Source organism: Acomys russatus, chromosome 6 (genome assembly GCF_903995435.1).
Source record: "Acomys russatus chromosome 6, mAcoRus1.1, whole genome shotgun sequence".
NCBI classification, from domain to species: Eukaryota; Metazoa; Chordata; class Mammalia; order Rodentia; family Muridae; genus Acomys; species Acomys russatus.
Window position 1 is genome coordinate 66,903,506 of NC_067142.1, and position 25,899 is coordinate 66,929,404.

Consider the following 25,899-nt stretch of genomic DNA (forward strand, 5'->3'; position numbering starts at 1 on the left):
GGTGTCACTAGGGCTCACATGTCTCTGAGGATGAGTAGAGAGGGGGACCGGTTAAGAGGTAGGCAGAGTGAATCAGCGAAGGCCAGAGAGCCCCTCATGTCGTATTTACTTAACAATAGTGTGTAGTTTCAGACATCTTGCCCTTCTGTGCTTTTCTTTCCTTCCTAAATGTTTCTTAGTTTTCATTGCTGGCCTGCAGCCTCTGGACCTTCTGCCATCTGTGGCTCCTCTGATCTCAATGTGGATGATGAAGAAAGCTTTTCCTTGCCTCTACTAGCCCCAGTTTTCTTTCCTTTGAAGGAATCTACTCAGCATGCACTGATGTATTAAGCTGCTTTGTTTCTTTGTTTGTTGCAGGGACAGGTTTTTTGTTTGTTTGTTTTTGTTTTTTGAGACAGGGTCTCTCTATGTTACCATGGCTGGCCTGGAACTCACCATGTTGACCAGGCTGGCCTTGAACATACAGAGATCCCCCTGCCTCTGCCTTCCAAGTCCTGGGACTACAGGCATGCACCACCACACTCTGCAAGCTCCTTGATTTAGGCCTGCTCAGGGAAAAAGGCAGCTGCACTGTGGTTGAGTCATGGGAGACGGGAGGGGTGGCGCAGAAGGACCTGAAAGTGTTGCCTGGAGGGTGACCACTGCAACTGGCAGAAGACTGCCTAAACCCCTCTCTGAGGCTCTTCACTCTGAAGGCTTTTCCCTCCTGCCCTTAGCACTAGGGGTATGTGATCCACCTTTAGCCTAGTGACTACCAAGTGGAGTCTTCATCTTCTCACGTTCTTGTGCCTCTACTACTGTGATGGCTTAAGAGAGCCTGGGAAAAGAATATACATAGGTTAAGCTTGCCTCGGGAGAGGCTAGAGGGACAGAGGGACAGGACATGTGAGAGTCAGAGCTGTGGAGGGGAGAGAGGAAGTAGAAGGGTGAGGGGAAGGCTGGCCATTCAGGAGCTGGAATCCTTTTTCCTTTTCTGGAATCGCCTGAACTTGCCCTGGATCGCAAGGGCAGCCTTCTCTGTCTCAGGCGCCGTCAGGTCAATGTCGATCTCTTCCTCCTCCTCAGCCTTCTTGATGCTGCCAGCCTTCCCTGGAAACAAGTGGAGACACACTGATGAGCCAACCCAACCGATTCCAGCCCTCAAATACAGACAGCATTTAGAGTCCACTTTCTATTCTTTGAAGTCCCCCAGAATTCTCACGGACTACGGATGACTGGTGATTCTAAAGGTTAGGGTTCTAGGCTCAGAATTAGCCAATTCCTAAATCCTCTAGTTCAAATCCCAAAGCACACTTCCTTCCTTCAGTCCCTAATGGAGAGCAGTGGCCTGCATTATCTGAGGAGTTTCTTCTCATCACTCAAAACGGTTATGTTGAGCTGGAGAAATGGCTTAGCAGTTAAGAGTACTTGAGCTCAGGCAGAAGACCCAGGATCCTTTCCCAGCACACACATCTGGTGCCTCACAACCACTTGCAATTCCAGTTGAAGGGGCTTCAAAGCCTTATGGCCTCTGAGGTGCCTGCCTACATGTGGCACACATAAACTTAGACAGGTGCACATACATACATGTGCATTTTTAAAATAAACAAATCCTTACATGTTTTAAAATAAACAAAATAATTTACTTTTTTTTTTTTTTCGAGACAGGGTTTCTCTGTGTAGCCCGGCTGTCCTGGACTCACTTTGTAGACTAGGCTGGCCTCAACCTCACAGTGATCTGCCTGCCTCTGCCTCTTGAGTGCTGGGATTAAAGGCATGTACCACCACGGCCTGCTCAAAATAGTTTACTTTTTAAGTAAACACATTACATTTTTTTTTTGGTTTGTCAAGACAGGGTTTCTCTGTGTAGCCTGGATGACCTCCAACTCACAGCAATCCACCTGCCTCTGCCTCCCAGAGTGCTGGGATTATAGGCATGTGCTACCGCGACCAGTTACATTAATTCTTTTAAATAAAAAAATAAATTTTTTTTTAATTAAAAAATACTTTACTTTGGGGGGCATGTGTATGTGCCCCATGTGTGGAGGTCCGAGGACAGACAACTTGTGAAGGTCACTTCTCGCCTTCCATCATGTGGTCCTGGATATTTCACTGAGGTCATCAGGCTTGGTAAATAAGCATCTTTTCCTACTGAGCCATCTTGCTGGCCCCTAGTTATCATTTCACATGCATTTCCTAACCATTCCAGGCTTTACTTGCTAAAATCAAGAGAAAATTCCGGGGAGTGGGGGCTGGAGAGATGACGCAGAGGTTAAGAGCACTGACTGCTCTTCCAGAGGTCCTGAGTTCAATTCCCAGCAACCACATGGTGGCTCACAACCATCTATAATGAGATCTGATGCCCTCTTCTGGCCTGCAGGTGCACATGCAAGCAGAGCACTGTATACATAATAATAAATAAGTCTTCAAAAAAAGGGGAGAGACAGAGAGAGAAAATGCTGATACATTACCTCTTAGAAAAATTAGCAAGCACCTCATGCTATAGTACTTCCTTGTTTTACTTGGCTTTGCCCCATTCTTTGATACCCTTTTAAAGCTCTTTTAGGATTACAACTCTTCTCGTATCCTGTGTCTACCTTCATTAGTTCTACTAGCAGCCTAGCCCAACCTCACTCACCTTTTTCCTCAGGGTCAGATGCCTGGTTGGTTGCTGAGGGTGTTTTGGTATTAAGCTGGAAGAAAAGAGTTAACAGTGAGATATACATGGAAGTATGAAGGTATCACCCATGCCCCCCCTTAGATCTCTTATACACATTCAAGCTTTCCCACAACTGGGCATCTTTCCCAAGACTTTTGAAGAAGCGAGTCTTGAGATCAGATGAAAAGTCATCAAAATTCATTCAATAAACCCAGCATAGAAGCCGGGCAGTGGTGGCGCACACCTATAATCCCAGCACTCCGGAGGCAGAGGCAGGCGGATCGCTGTGAGTTTGAGGCCAGCCTGGTCTACAAAGTGAGTCTAGGATAGCCAAGGCTACACAGAAACCCTGTCCTGACAAACCAATAATGATGATGATGATGATGAATGCAATGAACATTTAGCCATGGTAGAGAGATTGTAGAGGACGGAACAGATAAAGAAACCCTGCCTTCACAGAGCTCATTCCAGGGATATTCGGATGAACAAAGTGACTGCAATGTGAGGTGAGATAGTAAAAAGTACAAGAGCAAAGACAAGGTAGTGAGGTGATGAGATGATGCTAGGTAGCAACAGAGGAACAGGCCTTTATGCAGTTGACAGGAAAAGCCTATCCGGCCAACTATGGAGGTAACCTTTTTTTGTTTTGTTTTGTTTTGTTTTGTTTTGGGGATTGAGGGATTTTGTTTACTACAAGTAGAAGGCACTGGAAGACTCTGATTTGCACAACAGAGGAAGCAGAAAGCCTGTTTGGGAGGCAGGGTGAGGGGGGGACTGCAGTAAGCCAAGGAAGAGAAGACAGGGTAGCTTGAATCAGAACAGCAGTGGTCAAGGACGCACAAGTGGTGAGGTTATGAGTATTGTTTTCAAACTATGGCCAAAGTGACTCTAATTGGAAAATGGTTCTGTGATAAAGTAGGAGTCAAGGATGACTCCTGGAGAAGAGAACTGGCCTGACAAACAGGGCATGGGGTGGGGGTGTTCCCATTTCCTGCTACGGAGAAGTCAACCAACGGGATGGATTTTAGGGAGAGGGTCAGGAGGTTTCTTTGGTTTGGTTTGGTTTTTTTTTTTTTTTTCAAGGCAGGGATTCTCTGTGTAGCCTTGGCTGTCCTGGACTCACTTTGTACACCGAGCTGGTTTTGAACTCAGAGATCTGCCCGCCCCTGCCTCCCTGAGTGCTGGGATTAAAGGTGTGTGCCACCACTGCCTGGCTTTTAAAGGATTGTTCTATCTGACAGAGATTAAACTATAGAAGAGAAAGAGAAAAGCCATGGGGCGGGGGGGAGTGAGAAGGGTCTTACATCTGTGTGAGCACAGGAGCAGGCTATAAACTCAGATCCCGGTGATGAAGTGACAGACAGCACTCAGGCTTCAGAGAAGCCTCATGGTGACATGGACTCGCAGGTGCAATTTTAAGTACAGAGAGCTCTGTGAAAGGGGCGTTAAATCATGTGGGATGGGTATGGGTGTAGAAGGGGTTTGTTAAGGTAAGAGATTTCAATGCCAATGGGAACGACTCAGTGGAGAAGGAAAAACTGATCATGGAAGAGAGGAAGGATAATTACTAGAGCAACGTCTTGAATAAATAAGAAGAAAATGGACACAGTATATGAGTGGAAAGGTTGGTTGGCCTTAGACAGGGGGTTTTACACAGCAATTAAAGATAGGAATGAAGCCACGGGACAGATGCAAGCAGGGTGGCAGATGTGGTGGGAACTGACAGACACTTTCTCCTGGGTGTTTCTATTTTCTCAGTGAAACAAGAAGGGCAGTTATTGTCTGAGAGTTAAGGGGCAAGAAGTGCTAAAAGCCTGAGGAAAGATGAGAGTGAAATGGTCACCTAAGGAAGTGACCGGTGTGATAGAACAGGATTGCCAGAGAGGACAAGAGCTCTCCTAAGGTAAATGGCCCTGGAGTTAAAGTGAAATCAATCAAGATACTGTCGTATCTTCCAGGGTAAGTGTCCTGCTGTCTGTATTGTTGTGATAAACACCACCAGCAAAAGCAACCTGGACAGGAAAGGGTTTATTTCAGCTTACAGTTCTACAACACAGTCACAGTCCATCACTGCTGACTGACAGGGCAGAAACTCAAGGCAGGAACCTGAAAGCAGGCACTGAGGTAGAGACCAAGGAGTGCTGCTTAGTGGCTTACCCTGCCTGGCTTCTTATAGTAAGTACGCTGGACCACCTGCCCAGAGGTGGCACCACCCACAGTGAGCCAGCCCCTCCTACATCAATCAAGACTGTGTGAGACTGATTTGCCCAGGGGACAAGCTGTTGGGATGACCTTTCCTCCCATTAATGAAAGTGTGTTCTTATATCTTTTCTTTTTTTGCTTGTGTGTTTGTTTTTTCTAGACAGCGTTTGTCTTTGTAGCCTTGGCAGTCTTGGCTGCTTTGTAGACCAGACTGGCCTTGAACTCAGAGATCTGCCTGCCTCTGCCTTCCCGAGTGCTGGTTTTATAGACATGTGCCACAGCCAGGCTGTGTCCCTGTATTTTCTTTGTTTGTTTGTTTTGTTTTTTGTTTTTCGAGACAGGGTCTCTTTGTGTAGCCTTGGCTGTCCTAGACTCACTTTGTAGACCAGGTTGGCCTTGAACTGACAGCGATCCACCTGCCTCTGCCTCCCAAGTGCTGGGATTAAAGGCGTGCACCACTATGCCCAGCTGTAGTGCTTTCTTTTTAACTCTACCTTATTTGGGGTGTTTAGGCCTCAACCTCCCTCCCTACCTCCCAACCCTACGTAGGAAAAAGAAAGTTAGTGGGGAGAGGGGGCCCTTTACTTCTCCTGGCTGTTTAGGGTCAATTGGGTTCTTTTGGGCTATACCCCCTCTCTGTCAACAACAGTTGCAGCCAGCAGGCTCCTCCAAGCCTCTAAGCCCGAAGTGTTTCTCTCCATCTGTCTGCTCCAAACTGCCACCCTGTCCGTCTCTGCTCTCTTGAAACTGTTACATGCCACACACTCAACACCACACGCCTCTCTCTCTCTCTCTCTCTCTCTCTCTTTCTCTTTCTCTCTCTCTGTGTGTGTGTGTGTGTGTGCGCGCGCTATTATTTATATCCTCAGAGCCCTAGACCACACCCCTCTCTGCACTGCATGAGGAAGGCTGGTACCAGCTGGCAACCAGACAATTAACAGATGTGGACAAGCTAAAGCTCAAACTAAAATCCCACACTTGAGATTAGAACAAAAACATATTTACACAACACAACTGAGTTTACAAAGAAACCAAAACTTCCATTACAATTTAGCATTTATTATTTTGTGCCAAACTTAACCTTATTAATTAATTCTCTGAGGTGTTATCCAATATTATATAGCTGAAGAAACAATTTTACAACAATGTTCTTGATCTCACCTGAGGCCAAATCATACAAACAGAAAATGGTAAAGATGGCTTTGGAAGAGAGGAAGGGCTGGATCCCACTCCACAATATTTTCAATGCTGACACGGTGTGCTAATGTGTTAATAACGACTGCACTATTGAGAGCATGTAGATGCACACTGGACTACCCTTTCAACTCTGGTACACTATTTTAATAGAAAGTTATGGGGATCTCTGGGTGTGGAAACACAGGCTCTAATCCCAGCATGTGGGAGATGAAGGCAGAAGGATCAAGAGTTGAAGATAGCTTTCAAAATATAGCAAGTTGTAGGGAAAAAAATCAATCTTCTTTGACAAGCCCATACCCATGACCTTATGTGATCTTACTTTATTTCTGAACACTTCTTCTTTGTCTATTAACTCTAGTGCTTAAAATATAAATTATTATCATCATCATCATCATTTTTTTTTTTTTTTTGAGCCAAGGTTTCTCTGTATAGCCCTAGCTGTCCTGGAACTCACTTTGTAGACCAAGCTGGCCTTAGACCAGAGATCTGTCTGCTTCTGCTTCCTGAGTGCTGGGATTAAAGGTATGTGCCACTACTTCTGGCCCAAAATTTATTTTTTAAATTTAATTTTATCAGTGTGTGTGTGTGTGTGTGTGTGTATGTGTGTGTGCGCGCGCATAACGCATGCGTGTTGGTATAGGTATATGTTGTGTGCCATGGTACATTGGTGGAGGTCTGAGGACTACTTTCAGGAGTCTGTTCACTCCCTCCACTGTGAGTTCAAGGATAGAACTCAGCTGTTGGGCTAGCTTTTCCCTCTTGAGTCATCACATTAGCTCTTACAATTTTTTAATTAACTCTAATTTTACCTCTAAACAAACAAAATTGAGAAAGCAATTTAAAGTTAAAAACTATTAACATAAAGTGTAGTAAGGTATGGCCTTGGAAGATCGCTCAGTTAGGAAAGGGTTAGTTTGCATGTATGAAAACCTGAGTCAACACTTAGAACCAACACAAAAAGGCAAGGCAGGGCCAGGCGTGGTGGCGCACGCCTTTAATCCCAGCACTCGGGAGGCAGAGGCAAGTGGATCACTATGAGTTCGAGGCCAGCCTGGTCTACAAAGTGAGTCTAGGATAGCCAAGGCTACACAGAGAAACCCTGTCTGGAAATAAACAAAACAAAACAAAAAAGGCACGGCATGCTGGCACACATCTATAATGCCAGAACTGAAGAGGCAGAGACAGGTGGATCTCTGGACTTGCTGGGCAGCCAGCCAAACCACTTGGCAAGTTTCAAGTCAGCAAGAGACTGTCTCCCCGCCCATCCCAAAGTAGGTGGATGGTGTCTACAGAATGACATCTCACCTGAGGAACGCCATCTCACCTCTACTGCATCCACACATGTGAGAATTTTTTTGGAGTTTTGGTTTCTTTTTAAAGCACAGAAATATTATAAGACAATGTTTTTGTTTTAATCTCATTTGTGGGGATATGGGGCTGCTTCAAAGCAGCTGACAATGACTTGCCTTGTGCTCTTGCAGGAGCATGGTTTTGCCAGATACAGAGAGTTTCTGTGAGTGTGCAATGTTTGGAATTCTGGGGACTTCTCAGAGGATGTATAAATGCAAGGTCCCAAGAGGCAGGTTTGCTGTTGTTGGCTTGTTGGTGGTTGGGTGCTGTTGGTTGCAGTTTGTCAAGTAGTCGTGCACAAACAAACGAGAAGAAGAAATTTGATATCCTGACTATGAAGGTCAAACTTGCCCCAGAAACACCCCTTATCAGCAGGGAGTAGCCTAACAGTAATGGCGCCCCCTTTCCTCTCTATCCTTTTTTTTTTTTTTTTTTTAAACTCTCCTATCTGGTGTTAGGGAGTTAATAAGGCAGAGAAGGGTGGAAGAGAGAAAGGAACCCACAAAGTAGCAAAGACTAGCTACACACACACACACACACACACACACGCGCGTGCACATGCACACCCCCAACATGTAACTCACACACACATTCAAATGGTGATATACTGTTATTTAACACAGCAAAGTATCTTTTAACAGTAGGTCATAGCCAGATAGACAGGTACGTGCCTTTAATCCCAGCACTAAGGAGGCAGAGGTAAATAGATCTCTGTGAGTTTGAGGCCAGCCTGGTCTACATAGTAAATTCCAGACCAACCAGGGCTACCGTGAGATCCTGTCTCAAAAAAAAAAAAAAAAAAATTAGGTTGAGGTTTTCCTTTCTTTTTTTTTTTTTTTTTTTTTTTGTTGTTGTTGTTGTTGTTGTTTTTGGTTTTTCGAGTCAGAGTTTCTCTGTGTAGTCTTGGCTGTCCTGGACTCTCTCTATAGACCAGGCTGGCCTCGAACTCACAGCAATCTACCTGCCTCTGCCTCCCGAGTGCTGGGATTAAAGGTCTGCTCCACCACCACTTGGCTAGTGGAGGGTTTAGTTCTGTAGTAGAGTATGTGCTTAGCATGTTCAAGGCCCTGGTTTTGATTCTGAGAACCAAACAAACAGTAATAAACTGGCCAGGCATGGTGGTGCACGCCTTTAATCTGAGCACTCGGGAGGCAGAGGCAGGCAGATCGTCGTGAGTTCGAGGCCAGCCTGGTCTACAAAGCCAGTCTAGGACAGCCAAGGATAACTCAGAGAGACCCTGTCTCAGAAAAAAAAAATAATAAACTGATTGTGGTGGTTTGAATAAGAATGGCCTCCATGCTGCCCCTATCTCTCTCTCTCTCTCTCTCTCTCTCTCTCTCTCTCTCTCTCTCTCTCCCCTTCTCTCTGCCTACAGATCAGTATGCAGCTCTTAGCTATTGCTCCAGTACCTGCCTGCATGCTGCCATGCTCTCTGCCATGATGATAAAGGACTAAAGCTCTGAAATGTAAGCAAGCCGCCCTAAGTTAAATGCTTCCTTTGATAAGAGTTGCCATGGTCCTGGCGTCTCTTCACAGCAATAGAACCCTAACTAAGACACTGATAGAGTCCAATATTTTTAGGGGTTTTTTTGTTTGTTTGTTTTGTTTTGGGGGGGGTTGAGACAGGGTCTCTCTGTGTTAGCCTTGGCTGTCCTGGACTCACTCTGTAGACCAGGCTGGCCTTGAACTCACGATGATCTGCCTGCCTCTGCCTCCTGAGGTGAGTCCAATGTTTTTTAAAGCTAGCACATGTTTAATTATTATACATTTTTTTAAATCTGAGGCTGAGGCTGGGGAGATAATTAAGTTCAAACGTGCTTGTTGTGTAAGCTTGAGAAGTTGAGTCCAATCCCCAGAAACTGCATAAAGAAACAAGGTTAACATAGCACAGAGAGACAAAGAGAGGGAGGGAGGGAAGGAAGGAGGGAGGGAGGGAGGGAGAGAGAGAGAGAGAGAGAGAGAGAGAGGGAGAGGTGGGTCTCCAGTGCTGTCTCATCAGCCATACTGCTGTGTTTCAAGCCAGTGAGAGAGCCTGACTCAAAAACAAACAACCAAACGAACAAACAAAAAGGCAGCACCTGAGAAACAACACTCCAGGTTAGCCTGTAGCCTCCACACCCGTGCACACTCACACACATGGGTGTACCTATGTCCATTGGAACATGCATACATACACATAGAGAATAAAAAAATAAAATCTTAAAATCTGAAGCTGGATACGGGGACACAAATGTATAATCCCAATGTGCGGGAGGCCAAGGCATGAGGGTTACAGATTCCAAGGCAGCGTGAGTTACAGAGGTAGAGTGTGGGGTGCGATTTGAAAACACTCCTACCAAGAGTCTGAAACTCCAGGAAAAGTGCTAGTCTCTTGCAGACCAGAAGAGCTTCTGTGGAAAGAAAGGCTTTTTTTTTTTTTTTTAACTCTAGGATGACTGACCTCTGATCTTTTTTGAAACCTCAAAGCCGTCCCCAGTGACAAACCTCCTCAAACCCACACCTCCTGGTCCTTTTCAAACAGTTCCATCAATTTAGAACCAAGTATCCAAACACAAGCGCCCCTGGGGGCCATTCTCATCCAAACCACACAGTCCTCAGTTGGTGGCATTTTCTGAGGAGGGCTCAAGAAGTGTGGCCTTGTTGGGAGAAGTGTGTCCCTGGAGGCCGGCTGATGTTGAGAGTTTAAAGACGTCCTACTTTCTAGTTTGTCCTCTCTACTCTGTGCTCCTGGTTCAGAGTGTGAGCTGCAGCCTCTGGTCTCAGCACCCGCTTGCCTCCACTATGCTGGACTCTACCCCTCTGAAGCCATAAGCCCAAATAAGCTCATTCTTTTAGAAGTCACCCTTGGTCAAGTTGTTTTATCACAGCAGCAGCAAAGTGACTAATACAAGCTGTTTCCTCAACGTTCCTTCTCATGTCGGCTGATCTGGAGGCAAATCCTCTAAGCAGAAATATGTGTCAGGGCCCGGCCATACCGGCTGCCATGTTCTCGCTGCCCAGCCAGCTTCCCTCTCTTCTGAGCTAGTCCTGGTCCTGGAACAGAGCAGTGGCTGTGATCTGGCTCCCCAGGGGTTCCTAGCTTCATTGGGTTATATTTATGAAAGGTCATAACCTAAGATCAAGAGTTTCCATTGGTGAGGCCAGAAAGAAATACTGTATGTTCCCCCCGCTGCTCACGGTGCCCCTGGAAATCTCCCTCACACTGTGCAGCCGCAAAGCGCTAGATTCTTCTTCCTGCCCCTCCTCCCTCTATTTTTTCTAGCCAGTTCTCAAAATAGCTACTGTGGGCACTGCATTTCTAGATTTAGCTGTTTGTGACTTATTGGGTGTAGGGACAGTTGGACTAACCTCTGTATGGTGCTCAGTTGTCCATGGGTCCCTGTCCTCTGACTCAGTGCTCTAGGTTATTTTCTAGAAAGTCATCAACTTTATGTAAAACAGGGTGGTCTGGTCCATGTATGGGCAGGCGATCAGACTCTCAAGTTCACCAGGTCTGCTCGCTCTATCTATCTATCTATCTATCTATCTATCTATCTATCTATCCCTTACAAAAACTCTTACCTCCAAAGGAGCAACATCAACTCAAGAGCTCTAACAGGTCTGTGTTTCTCAGCCTCTTCCTAGCCCCTCATTCTAGGCAGGTGTGGATCACAAATCTCCCAGGTGTTCTGCTGCTTTCTCCCAGGTGTTCTGCTGCTTTCAGGTTAGAGCAATGGTAAAAGGGTTCAGCAAAAACTTCCTTCACCTTACAGCACTGTAACAGCTGTAACGCTGTGACCCTGTGGTAAAAGTCCTTCATGTCGCAGCAACCCTCAACCGTAAAATTATTTTTGTCGGAATGTAAACATCTGTGTTTCCTAATAGTGTTAGGAGACCTCTGTGAAAGGGTCACTCAACCCCACCCCCGCCTCAAGGGGTCTCGACCCACAGATTGAGAACCACTCACTGCCTTACAGGCTCCAACTAGGAGAAATAAAGGTCTTGGGAATGTTACCTGACCTTGTTACTTATAATCACAGATAATACTAACAGTCCATTCCTTCTATACACATTTGAAAACCACTAACATGCTGGCTTATTCTAATAGCTCCATAAACTAGGTATTGCTATTCTCATTTTTCTTTAAGATTGATTGGTTGATTGGCTGATTGATTTATAGTGTTTTGCCTACGTGTATACTTGTGCGCCAGAAAAGGGCACCAGATCTCAGAGATAGTTGTAAGCCACTATATGCTTGCTGGGAACTGAACTCAGGACCTCTGGAAAAGCAGCCAGTGCTCTTAACCTCTGAGCCATCTCTCCAGCCCCTCGTATTCTCATTTTTCAAACCAAGAACTTAGGTCAACATTGCTTTTTTTTTTTTCCAGTCTAAGATCGTATAGTTAAGTCATGAGGTCAGGTTTTAAAGCCAGAACAGCGGTCTACCTTTAGAGTCTAGGCTTTTGAACATTATGTTATGTGATATCTAGATCTCCATGTGATAAGTGCATGTGCATGCACACACATGCACTCCTGTGCACACATGTGCTCACGTGCACTCACATGCACACACGTGCACTTGCATGCACACATGCACTCACATGCACACATGTGCACTTGCATGCACACACATGCACTCACGTGCACTCACATACACACGCACGCACAAGATGGAAAAGTCTAATGGGAATGACTTGACTATAAAAGTCGTTCCATACAGTGGAGCAGTCCCCAGGTAGGAAGGAATATCTTTGGAATCACGATTTAATTCCATGCCAAAGTCAGGCAGCTAAATCCCAGGTCTAGCCTCTCAATCCACAATCCAAAGCACCTTCCTCACATATACTCCACAGGGAACACCGGGGAGCTGGACCCCGTCCTCTCATTATGGCGCCATCTCACATGCTAGGTGAGGACTTCATCACAAACTGCTCGTACTCACTACGATTCTCGCTCTGCTTGCTCTTCTAGACACTTTGGTATCGGATTCGCTCTGTGGGCTTCCTGACACAGCACACTGACCCCCAGGGACTTCAGAGTCTGCGAATTCCATGTACAGGACCATCCCACTCTCCTCCACAGCAGACGACTCCCTAGCTGACATTCAGGCTCTTATTCCTGTTCTGGTGAGCTTGGGCCTTGGCTCGGTGCGGTGTCATTGCCCACACAGGACCAATTGTTTCCACTTCTCAGTACCAAACACTAATTAGCGACTGTGCAACCCATCACATCTGGCTTTCCCTAGAGAGCCCAGGCTTCGCCCCTGCCTACCTTCTCGCAGGCCTCCCTTTTCCTCCTCTGGGCCTGCTGTATCCCAGGGTTCCATCCCATCATCCTGGCGGTTGGTGCCAATTCCCTATGCTTACCCTACGGTTTTCCTGCAGCTCAAAGTTGTGGCCTCTCCTAGTCCCATGGCAGGGTAGAAGACAAAAGGCCTGCTGGGTCAGGAAGTTGTTTTGTTTTTCCTTTTTTCTTTAGGCTCTAAGATGTGAATAAGGCCATCTTTTCTTTCCCTAATATTTCCCTCCAAAAAGTTGTCTACCCTTTTTGGTTCCTCCAAATCCCAGCACAGGAAGACACTATGCCTGCCTGTCTTTACCTTTCTAGAACTGTTGTCAGCATTCAGATGAGGTTTCTCCCATCTGAGCACTCAGTCTCATCCTTTTTCTCTTTTCTAGAACTCATGACGATCAATTTCTTTTACTCTCTCTGTCTGGCTGCCCTCCCTTCTCCTCCCTTTCTGATGTGGATTCCTCTCCCAAGCACCATCAGAATGAAGAGAAGCAGGGCAGGCCTGGGAGCAAGCCTGAGGAACAACAATGTTAAAGAGGAAGATCATTACGGTAAGAGAGATAAACCAGACTCAGAAAGACAAATAGCAGTTTTCTCTCATACGCAGACTCTAGAAGTTGGGGTGGGAGGGGGTGCGCTGGAGAGAGATGAAAATAGAAAGGGGGCCGTGAAGGGGAGGAAGAGAGCTTAAGGAAGATGAGAAGATGATGGAATACATGTGACATGAAGGCAGATGGGGAGACTCTGGGCAGGAAGGAGATGAGAGATCTTCTTTTCAACAAACAGTAAGGAAACAATTGGACAGTCGTTTGCAAAACTAAGCAAAAGAAGCCCACCTCGAACTATACCTTGTACCTTTCAGAAATCAACGACAAATAGACACAAATCCTAAACTTTGAAGAGGAATAGGCAGAAAGACTGATGCAAGGTTGAGGTCAGCTTGGTCTAATATAGCACTACTATGGGCCTACCGCACTACACAAAACGCCTGCCTCAGGAGATGCGGTGCCTATAATTTAGTGGGAGACTTTAGAATAAAGCATGTGGGGAAACTTTTTACAACCTTAGGATAGAAAAACATCTCTTAAATGTACCAAAAACAAAACTCACATAAAAGTAGTATAAATTGAATTTTTTCCTAAGAGAAGAAAGGGACCAAAAAAAAAAAAAAAAAAGGCAGGGGAGGGTAGAGGGGGAGGATTGGCCCGGGGGGGGGGGGATGGAGGGAGGGGCAAAGGGAGGAGCAGGAAGCTACAGGCAGAAAGAAAATATTTACAAATCACATATCTGATAAAGACCTTGTATTCCGGAACTTTTTTGTTGTTGTTTGGTTTGGGTTTTGGTTTTGTTTTATTTTATTTATTTATTTTTTTTAAGCACAGTCTTACACTGTAGCTCAAGCTGACCTAGAAGTCATTGTATGGCCCTGGCTTATATCAAACTCATGTAATCCTCCTTAACCTTCTGGGTGCTGGGATCGCAGGCCTGAGTCACCATAGAATACATTCTAAAAAGAAAGTTAAAAAAAAAAAAGTATTGGAGCTAGAGAGAGAGATGACTCGGTGGTTAGGAGCGCTTGCTGCTCTCTAGCAGAGGGACCTGGGTTTCTGTTCCCATAGGCCACATGTCAGCTCACAGGCATCCGTAACTCCAGTTCTGAGCAATCTAGCATGTCTTCTGCCTCCACAGAAGCCCGGCAAGCTCAAAGCTCACTTGCACCCATGCAAGCAAAACACTCCTACACATGAAAATCAACCCAAAGTGAGGTGGGGGAGGCTGGAAAGACTGCCCAGTGGTTAAGAACACTGGCTGCAGCCAGGTGTGGTGGCACATGCTTTTAATCCCAGCACTCAGGAGGCAGAACCAGGCATAGCTCTGTGAGTTCGAGGCCAGCCTCAACTATAGCTAGAACTATATAATAAAGAGACCCTCTCTTTAAAAAAAAAAAAAAAAAAAAAGAAAGAAAGAAAAGGAAAAGAAAAGGAAAGAAAGAAAGAAAGAAAGAAAAAGCACTGGCTGCCAATTCCCAGGATCATCCTTCCCTCACCCCCTCCCTCCAAAAGAAGAACAAAAGCAAACAAGGTAATTGTGTCCAGATATGGTACACCCCTGCCTATAATCTTGGCACTGAGGAGGTTGAGTCAAGAGGTCATGAGTTCAAAGCCAACACGGGCTATATAATGAAACCCTGTCTTAAAAAAAGAAAGAAAACACAGAGAGAAAAAAAAAACCCCAAAAATCCAAAAATAATTGTATGAGTCAGCATTGTTTTGGCAAAGCACCTAAAGACAGTCCACATGGCAGTAGCTTAGCTGCTTTCCCTTGGCCACTAGTGTGGAGTAGGTACCCCATAACTCAACTGCTGTACAGGACCCACTCACCCTGCCCTCTTCCGTTGTTTTTCTTCCTTTATCGCTTTCCCCTTTAGTGGTGTTACCACAGCAACCGTCATCACCAGAGGAGGAGGACAGTGTCGCCTCCCCTCTTTTCCACTCAGCAAGTTAAAGATCAGTTTTGGGAAGGGGACACTATTGAGCTTTCCACGCTCCTCACACTCCTGGGTTCTAAAGATGGATCATGAATGGTTAATAACAGCGATTAGCAAGGGCCATTTCCTTGTACCTGGGCTATCTGCATCCTGAATTTGCATGGCATGTCTTGGGTTCTGTACAGATAAAAAACATATAAATTGTACTGCTACAATCACTTAGCTTTGATGAACAGTCAAGGATACCCACAGTTCTGTCTCTGTAGACCAGGGCAGAGAAACGTAAAAAGAGCTGCAAGTCTGAAGAATTCTAAACATAAGCCTTAAAAGAGCCATGCCTGAAGCCAGGCATAGTGGTGCATGCCTTTAATCCCAGCACTCGGGAGGCAGAGGCAGGTGGATCTCTGTGAGTTCAAGGCCAGCTTGGTCTACAAAGTGAGTCCAGGACAGCCAAGGATACACAGAGAAACCCTGTCTCAAAAAAAGGTGGGGGGGGGGGCTATGCCTGACAGTGGTGGCGCACACCTTTAATCTCAGCCCTTGGGAGGCTGAGGCAGGCGGATCTCTGTGAGTTCAAGGCCAGTCTGATCTACAGAATGAATTCCAGGATAGTCAGGGCTACACAGAGAAACCCTGTCTGGAAAAAACAAACCAAACCAACGCCCCCCAACACACGCCTGTATTGACATAAATCTGAGACTTCACAACTCCATTTTGTAAAGGGAAGCACGGATTAGTGCATATTTTTCCAGGTGGTGATAAGAGGCTTTGTTCCTAGCCCACCACCACCCAAGGGGGTGTTTCTACAGGTGCTGCAGAGTTTGCCTCCAGGGTTACACGGAAGTCACCGGCTAAAGGCCCTCACAGAAGCCCCTGGGATCCCGTGCCGTGCCCCTGTACGACCCGGGACTGCCGGTTTTGGAGTACTGTTGGCACCGTTTCAACTTTCAGCGCAGCAACCAGCTGCAGTCTTCAAACGGCTTCAGAAAGACTTGCTCAAGGTCACCCTCACGATAACAGAGAAAGAACTAGGAATCCTTAGTCTAGTTTCTCCATAAACACACACTCCTCTCTACTACAGAAAATAGAGGCCAGCCGCCTGACGTCACAGATGCCTCTTACCACGAGACTAGACCCTAAACAGTACCAGTTCTCTGGTTTGTCCATGCCCCTTTAGCCATCCCACCCTGTTTCCTGGACTGGCCTCCTGGTTTGTCCCTTTCCCCTCAGCCACCCCACTCTGTTTCCTGGAATAGCAGAACCCCCACCACCACTGGAGTTGGGGTAGAATTCTTTGCCCGTGCCAATTCATGGTATGCAATGTATCAACAGCCCCTGCCCACCCCCAGCACGGGCTGCCACGGTTTAATGAGTGGTTATTTGTGGCACTCTGCGCACAGCTTGGAGCCGAGCCTCTACCCCCTACTGAGGAGCAGGGGATGGGGGAGAGAGAGCGAGTAAAGCCAAAGCTTCATTTATTGCTGTAATCTTCGATGTGCATCCCACCCGCGGTGTTAACGGTCTAAAATAAACATATTAATCCCCCCCACAGCCTACAAAGCAAACACTTAGCTGGAGGGCTTTGTGTGGGAGGGAGACAGGCACTGAGCACAACAGAAAGGTAAAGGGTACCTCTTTTCCCTCGGTGGGGGTTGAGGAACCAGGTGGGATGCCTTCAGGAGTCACCCAGTGGGAAGCAGAAGTAAGCTTCAGAGCTGAGGAGGGTCGCTCGCCCTGGTGCTGTGTGGTAGCTTATCTTACCCTTGTCACAGTTCATCCCTGTAACATGGGCAGTCAGGAGGCTGAGCCAGGAGGATCTCTGAGTTTGAGGACTGAGCCAATGAGTTCTAGGCCAGCCTAGGATGGCAATACAGAAAGGGAAGAAAGGAAGGAGGGAGGGAAGGCGGGAGGGAGGGGGGAAAGAGGGAGGGAGAACAGCAAAGAGGGAGGGAGGGAAGGAGGGAAAGAGGGAGGGAGAGAGGGATGAAGGAAGGAAACCAGGCTGCAGTGAGCCTGATGGGAAGATGAGAAGACTATCACAAGGTCTAATTCATTGTTTGCCCTTTTTGTTGCTGTTTTTGGATCGGCTTTTTTTTTTTTTTTTTTTCTTATTTGTTTTGTTTTGGTGGTTTTGAGACAGGGTTCCATGTAGCTCAGACTGCCATTGCACTCTCTATGTACTAAACTCCTGGTCGTCTTGCTGTCACCCCCCCCCCCCCCCAATAGAGCCACAGGCCACCACACCCAGTTATTTAAAGGTACATTCTTTATTTAAAGGAATACAGATTTCATGAGGAAAAAAAAGACGGGGCATTTGGTGTTTTCTTTACTGATACTCATTCTCTCTCTCTCTCTCTCTCTCTCTCTCTCTCCCCTCCCCCTCCCCCTTCCCCTAAGAGCTCATGTAACCCAGCCAGGCTTCAAACTCACTATCTGGTGAAGACTTTTTCCAACTTCTGATCCCCCTGCCTCCAGCTTCTGAGTGCTACAATTACAGGGCCCTGTTCTATGTGGTACTGGGGAATCAAACGAAGGGTCGTGTCCACCCTCGGCAAGCCATCTGCCACCTGAGCCTTCGTTTGCTTCTATTCATTTTTTTGACACAGGATCTCCCTTCATACCCGAGACTGGCCCTGAACTGGCTACCTCACCCAAGGGCCCTGCTTCACCTCCTAGGAGTGTGGATGTGTACCAGCACAAAGGAGCTATGAATCTGTTCTGACTTAGCTTACTGGGAGAGTACGCATGTGTGTGCACATGCACGCGTGGGTGTGTGTATGCATAGGTATTATGCATGTGGCAGGTATGTCTATACGTGTGAGTATGTGCCTGTGATGGTGGGAATACAACATGAGACATCATTCCTCACGGGATGCCCACCTAGTTTTTTGAGACAGCATCTCTCTCTCTCCCACTGGCCTCAGGCTTGCTGACCAGGCCAGGCTGACTGGGATCCTCTTATCACTACCTTCCCAATACTGAAATTACAAGTGCAGCTACTGCACAAGGGTTTGTTTTCTTTTCTTTCTTTTTTAAAAAAAAAATATTTATTTTTTTATTATTTACTTACTATGATGTATACAGTATTCTGCCTGCATGCCAGAAGAGGGCACAGGATCTCATTATAGATGGGTGTGAGCCACCATGTGGTTGCTGGGAATTGAATTCAGGACCTCCGGAAAGGCAGTCAGTGCTCTTAACCTCTGAGCCATCTTTCCAGCTCTATTCAAGCCATTTTGAGGACCAGATCTGGGGTGGGAATTTAGAAAATTGTGCACATGGCATCCTGGAATCCCCAGAAGTGCTCACCACTTACCCTCCCAGTTAGTAACCCTTAGCCCCCCTGTTCTGCCTTTTTCCTCCCACAAAGCCTTTGTGCTCCTTGCTTGGAAGCCAGTTTGTCAAACTAAACATCCAGAGCCTGTTTGGTTGTCTGATATGCCAATTTTACACAGTTAACATGCTTTTCACACTGGCTCTTGCAAGTCAAATGGGCCTGAGAAGGCTGGGGTTCGAGTTCAGTGGCAGAGTGCTTATCTCACATGAAAAAGGCCCTGGGTTCAACCTCATGCTCACCAAAGGAAAGAGAGAATGAAGAGAGCTGCTTTACAGTAAGACACTTTCAGGAAGAACAACTCGGCTTCTCATTCTCAATACTCGACGATTACAGAAAAACTAAGAACCCCGGAAAAGACGGCCTCATGGGTTTCTGCTTCCTTTGCTCCCATCAGCTTACCTACTGTGTGTCAACATATGCAACACACTCGTTTTTAAGATGACGAGGCATCGTTAGGATGGATAGTACCCACAGTGCCAAATGTGGCAGCTTAAGTAAGAATTGCCCCCAGGGGCTCATATATTTGAATTCTTAGCCAACAGAGAGTGGCACAGTTTGAGAAGGATTGGGAGGCATGGCCTTGTTGGAGGAAGGTGTCATGAGGAACTAAATCTCTGAAAATGTAAGTGAGCCTCCAACTACATGCTTTGTCCTCTAAGAGTTGCCTTGATCATGTTGCCTCTTCACAGCAACAGAGCAGTGACTAAGACACTAGAAGGGCTTGCCTAGCATGCATGAAGCCCTGGGTTTGATTACCAGCACTGCATAAAACCTGGCATAGTGGTACGTCCTCATCATCTCGGTACTGAGAAGGTAGGGACAGGAGGATCAGAAGTTCAAGGTCATCCTTGGTCACACAGTGAGTTTGAGGCCAGCCTGGGCTATAGCAGACCTTGTCTCAGAGAGAGAGAGAGAGAGAGAGAGAGAGAGGGAGAGAGAAACAGACAGACAGAGGATGCTGTAGGGAGAGATGGTGGCACACATCTCCAATACTTTGGACTCAGAGAAAGAATATAGAAAGTTCCAGACCACCCTCAACTACATAGTGGGATCCTATGTCAAACACCAAGGTGTATGTGTTGGGGTGTATGTGTGTTGGGGGGGAGTGAAGGTAGTTGGACATAATGACACACAGTTCTCAATCTATTACTTGGGAGCAGAAGTAGAATTGCAAGTTTTAAGGCCAGTATGGGCAACTTAATATAAACCTGTCTCAAAATAACATTTAAAAAGGAGCTGGGGCTGAAGAGATGGCTCAGAGTTTCAGAGCTCTGGCTGCTCTTCCAGAGGTCCTGAGTTCAATTCTCAGCAACCACATGATGTCTTATAACCATCTGTAAATGAGATCTGGTGTGCAGGGAGAACATTGTATATATAGTAAATAAATAAATCTTTTTTAAAAATGGAGCTGGGTATGGTGGCAAATGCCTGGGAAGTAAAGACAGTAAGATGAGGTGGTCAAGGCATAAGTATATCTCTTAATAAGTATGTAAATTAATTAATTAAAATTTAAAGGGAAAAGATAGTTTAGTGATAAGTATTTGCTCTGGGTTCAATTTCCAGTACCGTGTGTGTGTGTGTGTGTGTGTGTGTGTGTGTGTGTGTGTGTGTTTATTTAAAGGCTTCATGTAAATCAGCTTATTCTATATTCAAGGGAGTAACAAGATAAAAGAGTTCTGAAGGAAATACATTTGAGAAGGGGCATCAGCTGTACTGTGCCCTCATCCTTTAGTGCTATACAGACTCAGATAAGACTTGATCTCAGGTTCCTCGCCTGTCAATTAAGGCTGGACCAGATGACTTTAAGGTGCTTCACTAAATCTAAAATTCCATCCCTAAAATGTGTTGATGTTTCATTTTGGGGTTATCCTGGTAAAAAGATATACCCAACCTTTTACCTTGAAGAATTTTTATAAAACAAAGTTTAGTTCTTCTATGATAAACCAGACTTAGGAAAAATGACTTGGAAATCTAGGAAGATAAAAAGCGGTAAACATTCACAGAATCAATGCTTTGAAAAGATGGCTGTTGGTTTATCTTCTTCCCCTCAACCAGGATCACAGTCTCCGTCATGTCTTCTACTTAGGGCCCCCACAGACAGGCAGGAAAGATGCAGCAGACTCCCTACTCCCTGTGGTCGCCTGCCCCGCAGAAACCTGCCATTCCGGCATGGCTGCCGTTTGGGAGAATGAGTCATCTCTTTACCCGGATCACAAGATGACAAAACCACCAACTTCTTACCAGACAGAAACCCTTATTCAAGCAGCTCAAGCCAACAACATAAATGGAATGAGCCATGCAAGACGGTTGTGAACCAAATTCTGCTTTCCTTATTTTGAAAAGCAGATTTCTGGAGAGAGAAGACATTCAAATAACAAATAGTTATTCCGATGTTGTGTGTCCAACTTTAATGATGACGATGATGATGATGATGATGACGATGATGATGATGCAGCATCAATGAGAGAGAGAACCTTGAATGGCAAGTTCCCTAACAACTGTCTCACAGACGACACAACAGGACTACATCACTCTGAATGTCCTTTGTGGGGAAGGTTGCAGATAACGACAGATGTACACGGGGTGGGGGTGGGGGTGGCGGGGGGAAACCACTGATCCCTAAAGAGCAACATCTTGTTTTCCATTAGGTAAGAACACCTCAAAAGAATAATAAAGGAGAGAACAACAGCTTTAAGTTCTCTCCTAATGATCTGGCTGATCTGTCCCCTGGTCTATCCCCTGCCAGCTAAAACTCAGGAGAGGAACTGTGGGTGTTGTCACCAGTAACCCGTGACTCCCATTTCAGCAGAGTGAATGCTAGACCAAAGGATTCATCCAGCTAAGTGCCTCGCAGATGAGAAATACAACAGCATCATACAAAACCCTGCAGCTCTGCTTTTTGCAGCCAGCTCCACTGCCTAAGAAGGGATTACAGGAAAGAGCCCTCGGGGACTGAGTGCATTTCCTAGACCCAAGCTTCACGGGCTTAGGGGGAAAGTTATTAAACGACAGGAGACAGACTGTGATTCACAGCAATCAAGTCCTGCCTCCAGCTGCGAACACAGACAAGCTGGAGATGAGTCCCCGCAGCTCCTGTGCAGAAGAGCATGCAGACACGGGGAAATGCTCTGCTGCAGTACTGAGTGAGAGCAGAGAGCCACCAAGGGAAAGCAGAGCTGTAAAGCAGAGCTGTCCGTCCTGCTTAGCCACCCTACCAGTACTCTTCCTTACACTTTTAGTTGCCCTGGCCCAGAGGGCTCTCCCTACCCCACCCCCACCTCTAGTCCTTCCTCAGTTGAACTGTTAACTCTTAAAGATATCCCAAATCTTCTCATTTTGTACAGTGTCTCTGAAGCAAAGAGACTAGCAGGTGGGGCAGATGAAACTTACATAAGATTCAGGGTACATGGCTTTCCTGGCCTGGGCACGTCAACTTGAAAGAGGGCATCCTTGAGGTAGGGCTGAAAGAAATGAAGCCATTCGGAATCTCCCTGGAGCTCCAGAGCTTCAGAGCTCCAGGCAACACTTCCGCTTTTATCATAGTTTCTTTCCAGAGGAAGAAAACAGACTGGTTCTTAGCCTGTAGGGAAACAGAGATTTCCCCCCTTGGGCTCTGCTTTAGAAACAGCTGGTCTCTGTGTACACCCAGGTGGCTGCCTCTGGATATTATAAATATTCACCCCTGAAGCAAGGCTCCACGCTCGCTCTGTGTTAGGAGGCAACTTAGACGGTTAAATTGCTAGCTAGAACCAGTTTGCCCTGACAGTTTAGGAGGCTGGGCAGTCTTGCAGAGTCCCCACTGAAGGATTCTGGTGCTATCAGTCTGCAGAGCCCCTAATTAAGGCTAGTCAAGTGTAGCTGCTGCCTAGAGTGGCCCCAAGACTTCGCTTCCCCAAGCATATACCAAATTGTTCTCCCTGGCGTGCACCAGCATTGCACCCCATTAAATATCACTTCAAACGCCCTCTACCATGTTCCTACCCAGAGGGCACGTGTGTCTCCTCGTGTGCACAAACTAACCACATATCTTGTCAGCATAGCCTTCAGCGAAACTCCCAGAGGAAATGGCTTGGATTAAAATCGTCAGATTTAGAAGCACTGATGGTGATGAGGGGCGGTCTGAACCCCAGACTTTGGTTGGAGGGCGGGGCGGGGAGATCAAAGAAAGCCTCCCTTCTGGTGTTAGAGCTGGAAAAAGCCAGAGGAGGTCACTCTTTTTACTTTTATTACTATTTTCTTCCTGCAAGATTGCCATGGTCACAGTCACAACCAGCTGAAGTGCTGGGAACTCCTTTCTTTCCTCTGTAGCCCACCAGACTAACTGGATTTTCCAGGATAAACTCAGTGGACCTGGCAACCGAGACAACACAGCAGTTGGCACTAATTGATTCCCTAGGTGATAACTTTTGGTCAGAGTCAGCAGAACTACTGAAAATAGTCATCTTTCCTGTCTAAATAGGGGCCCAGACTCTAGCACTAACTCACTCACACTCTACCTCTCTCTCTCTCTCTCTCTCTCTCTCTCTCTCTCTCTCTCTCTCTCCCCCTCTCTCCCCCCTTCTCTCCCTCCCTCCACCTCTCTCTTTCTCTGTTTCTCTCTGTCTCCCTGCTTTCATTACTGGAGAAGGAGCCCAGAACTTCACTCCTGCTCTATCACTAAGGAGCCTTGGAAATTCTCATGCTGGTTTCCTGTAACCAACAAACTTGAAACACATGTGTGTGCATGCATGTGCATGTGTGCATGCATGTGCATGCTCACATGCACATGCATGCACACTAGTAAGCACACACACACACACACTCAGAGAGAATAGCTAACAGATTTCAGATTGAATGCCTGTCAGAAGCCAAGCAGTGTTCAAAGTACATATAATTTAACCTTTTAGAACAACCAGTATTGCCTTCAGCTTACAGATAGAAAGCTGAAGCTCAGACAAAGTATGTGATGCTCCTAAGGTCGCATAGCTAGTCAGCAGAAGAACTAGGCGCTGGCATACTGCTGAGAAACAGGTTGAACACAAGGGCACGCTTGCTGGAAAAGGGGCCGCAGAAGGAAGGCATGAGATGCCACTGTTTAGGCCAACATCATCTGGGAACGACATTTCTTGTCTCGGGATATGAGGATCTGCCTGTCAGACAACAGGACAGGTCTTCTTAAAGTCTTACCATGGATGGTGTTCTTTGAAATGAGTCAACCAGTTAAAGCACTGGGTTGCCTCCTGTGAGCACCATGGAACCCGTCCGAAGACTTCGATCTAACAGGCACTGGGGAGGGAGGTCTACTCAGAAAGGGACCATCTCACCAGGGGCTGGATGTGCCTTCCTTTGCTACAGCACTCATGGATGGAAACAAGTACCCTCATCGTTCCTCATTGAGTAAGTGAATAGTGCCACCTGAAGGGTTAGGTTGCCAGGGATGGCGCTGCCTACCGAGTGCAAGAACACAATCCTGGCAGAGGCTGGATAGAAACGAAGTGAGGGCATCAGGGAAAGCTATGGCAAGCCGGAGCCATAAGATAGATGCGGAGGACTAGCACCCCAAGAGACAGCTTATCGCCCCGAGGGCTCAGTGCCCGCCTACTGCTGACTCCAGTCACCCTCTCCCCAAGCACTAACGACAGTTAGGGTAAAAGCACCCTCTTTCCAGTAGCTTCAGAGAGCCAGGAGATGGGGCTTTCCTAGAGGGACAGTGGCGTCCACCCAGAGAGTACTCCTCGCCTCCCGGAGACCTGGAGCCACAGCCTCCTCCCAGCCGCAGCCTTGGCCGGGAGCGCGACGGGGGAGGGGTGGGGGGTCCGGGGGGGGGAGTATGCCGAGCAGCTCCACTCACCTCGCTCATCCCGGCGGCCAGACGGGGCGTGGCAAGCACAGGTGAGGTGAGGGGGTCCTCGGAGATGAGTGTGTGGACCCGAGAGTTGCCGGGCCAGGCACCCTGGCGAGCTCCGAGGAGAGTGCGCGCCGCAAGCTGCGGCTCCGTGCTGCCCCAGGCGCTCTGGCTGCAGCTCCGTTAGGGGTAGCCCCTTTTGACCAGGTCCTGTCAGCAGCTCCCCGCGCCTTGACCGGCCCCACAATTTATAGTGAGCTGCGGTCCCCGCCTCCAGCCCAACCAATAGCAACTCTGCCTACCGCAGACTGACAGCTCCTCGAACCCAGTGGTGGCTGGCTTAGAAATCTGCTGCATTTCCAAACTAGGGTAAGACAGACAGAGAGAGCTGGAAGGAGGGGGTGACGATGGGGGATGAGAAGACAGAAAACGATGTAGGGAAGCGGTAAAGGAGGGAGAGAGAGAGAGAGAGAGAGAGAGAGAGAGAGAGAGAGAGAGAGAGAGAGAGAGAGAGAGAAGTAGTATCCGAAGGAACCAAACTCTTGAGCCTTGTGATAAATCTCTAACCCCTATGTTATAGACCTTTTAGGGGGAAAATAGGGAAGAAGAAAATAAAACAGAACACGGGTAAACGCATGAACCTTCTGATAACTTTAGTTGGATATAGTTCTGTTTACCTATCTAGTTTTATCTCTTTAAAGAAACTCTTTAAATTCCCGTGCCTATGATACTTGTTGGCATGACACAAAATCTCTTACAGCTCCAGTCACCCACACTCGAGAACTTCCAGCTTTCACAGATACAGTCTTTGGCTGATACCTTCACAGCCTGTTAGAACCGTAACTGCATTTGTGTCAACCGTTCAGTGGTTCCGTCTCTTCTCAGCAACCAAATTCAAACAAGACCTCAAATAGCCTTTCTTCTAACTTGCCTCTCTGTGTTCAGACATTTCCTCTGTTGGGTTAGAAACAGAGAAGATGGGGAAGGAAAAAAAAAAAAAAAAAAAAAGAAGCACCTGAGATCCTACAATGCTGTTTACTAAAGTTCTAACTAGGCTAGCTCCTACTCACTGGAGGCAGCCTACCCCAGGATCTTTCTAGAGAACAATTAATTAGCATTGAAAAAGCTGTCATTAGTGGAACAGATCTTAATTCTTTTTTTTTTTTTTTTTTTTCCTCAGACCTTAATTCTTAAGCTGCTATGAAATGAGCTTTGAAGTAATAATGAGATTTCACCATCTAGGTTAGAGATCAGCTACTTTTCCAGGTAACAATCAAATAATAAAAGTTGGTTTTGTTTGGGGGTGTTTTGTTTTGTTTTGTTTTGTTGGTAGGATGTATGTACTCTTTGCCAAGCCATCTCCTACTATACTGAATACAGTCACAAACAACTGTGTCAACAAACAGATATGGCTGTGTCTGATATAAATATATCTGTGACCACTTGATGGTATCTAGCACTCTCTTCTGGCCCCCGCCGGCACCTGCACAATCGTGGCAACATGGCATATACTCATACATACACTAAAAAAATTTTAGTGTAAAACCATTTTTTAAAGCTAGACTTCCAAAGATGCAAACAAAAACACATGA

General features: G+C 46.6%; 1 protein-coding gene across 2 annotated transcripts; it reads right to left on the minus strand.

Moving 5' to 3' along the window:
* Positions 1 to 829: 829 nt before the first annotated feature.
* Positions 830 to 24,545, minus strand: Pcp4l1 (Purkinje cell protein 4 like 1). Of its 2 annotated transcripts, none has more exons than XM_051147838.1 (3): positions 24,314 to 24,545; positions 2,618 to 2,672; positions 830 to 1,089 (listed from the first exon to the last, which is right to left on the minus strand). In XM_051147838.1, the coding sequence occupies exons 1-3, from the start codon at positions 24,320 to 24,322 to the stop codon at positions 947 to 949; spliced, it is 207 nt and encodes a 68-aa protein (XP_051003795.1). In that variant the 5' UTR covers positions 24,323 to 24,545; the 3' UTR covers positions 830 to 946. The 2 variants fall into 2 exon arrangements, with proteins under 2 accessions (XP_051003795.1, XP_051003794.1); XM_051147837.1 differs by lacking the exon at positions 24,314 to 24,545 and adding an exon at positions 21,874 to 22,049.
* Positions 24,546 to 25,899: the final 1,354 nt, after the last annotated feature.

Bases quoted from the DNA above. Each gene is read 5' to 3' on its own strand.
- Pcp4l1 (XM_051147837.1), bottom strand. The intron at 1,090-2,617 runs GTGAGTGAGGTT...ACTTGTTTCCAG, and splicing joins ATCTGACCCTGAGGAAAAAG to GGAAGGCTGGCAGCATCAAG.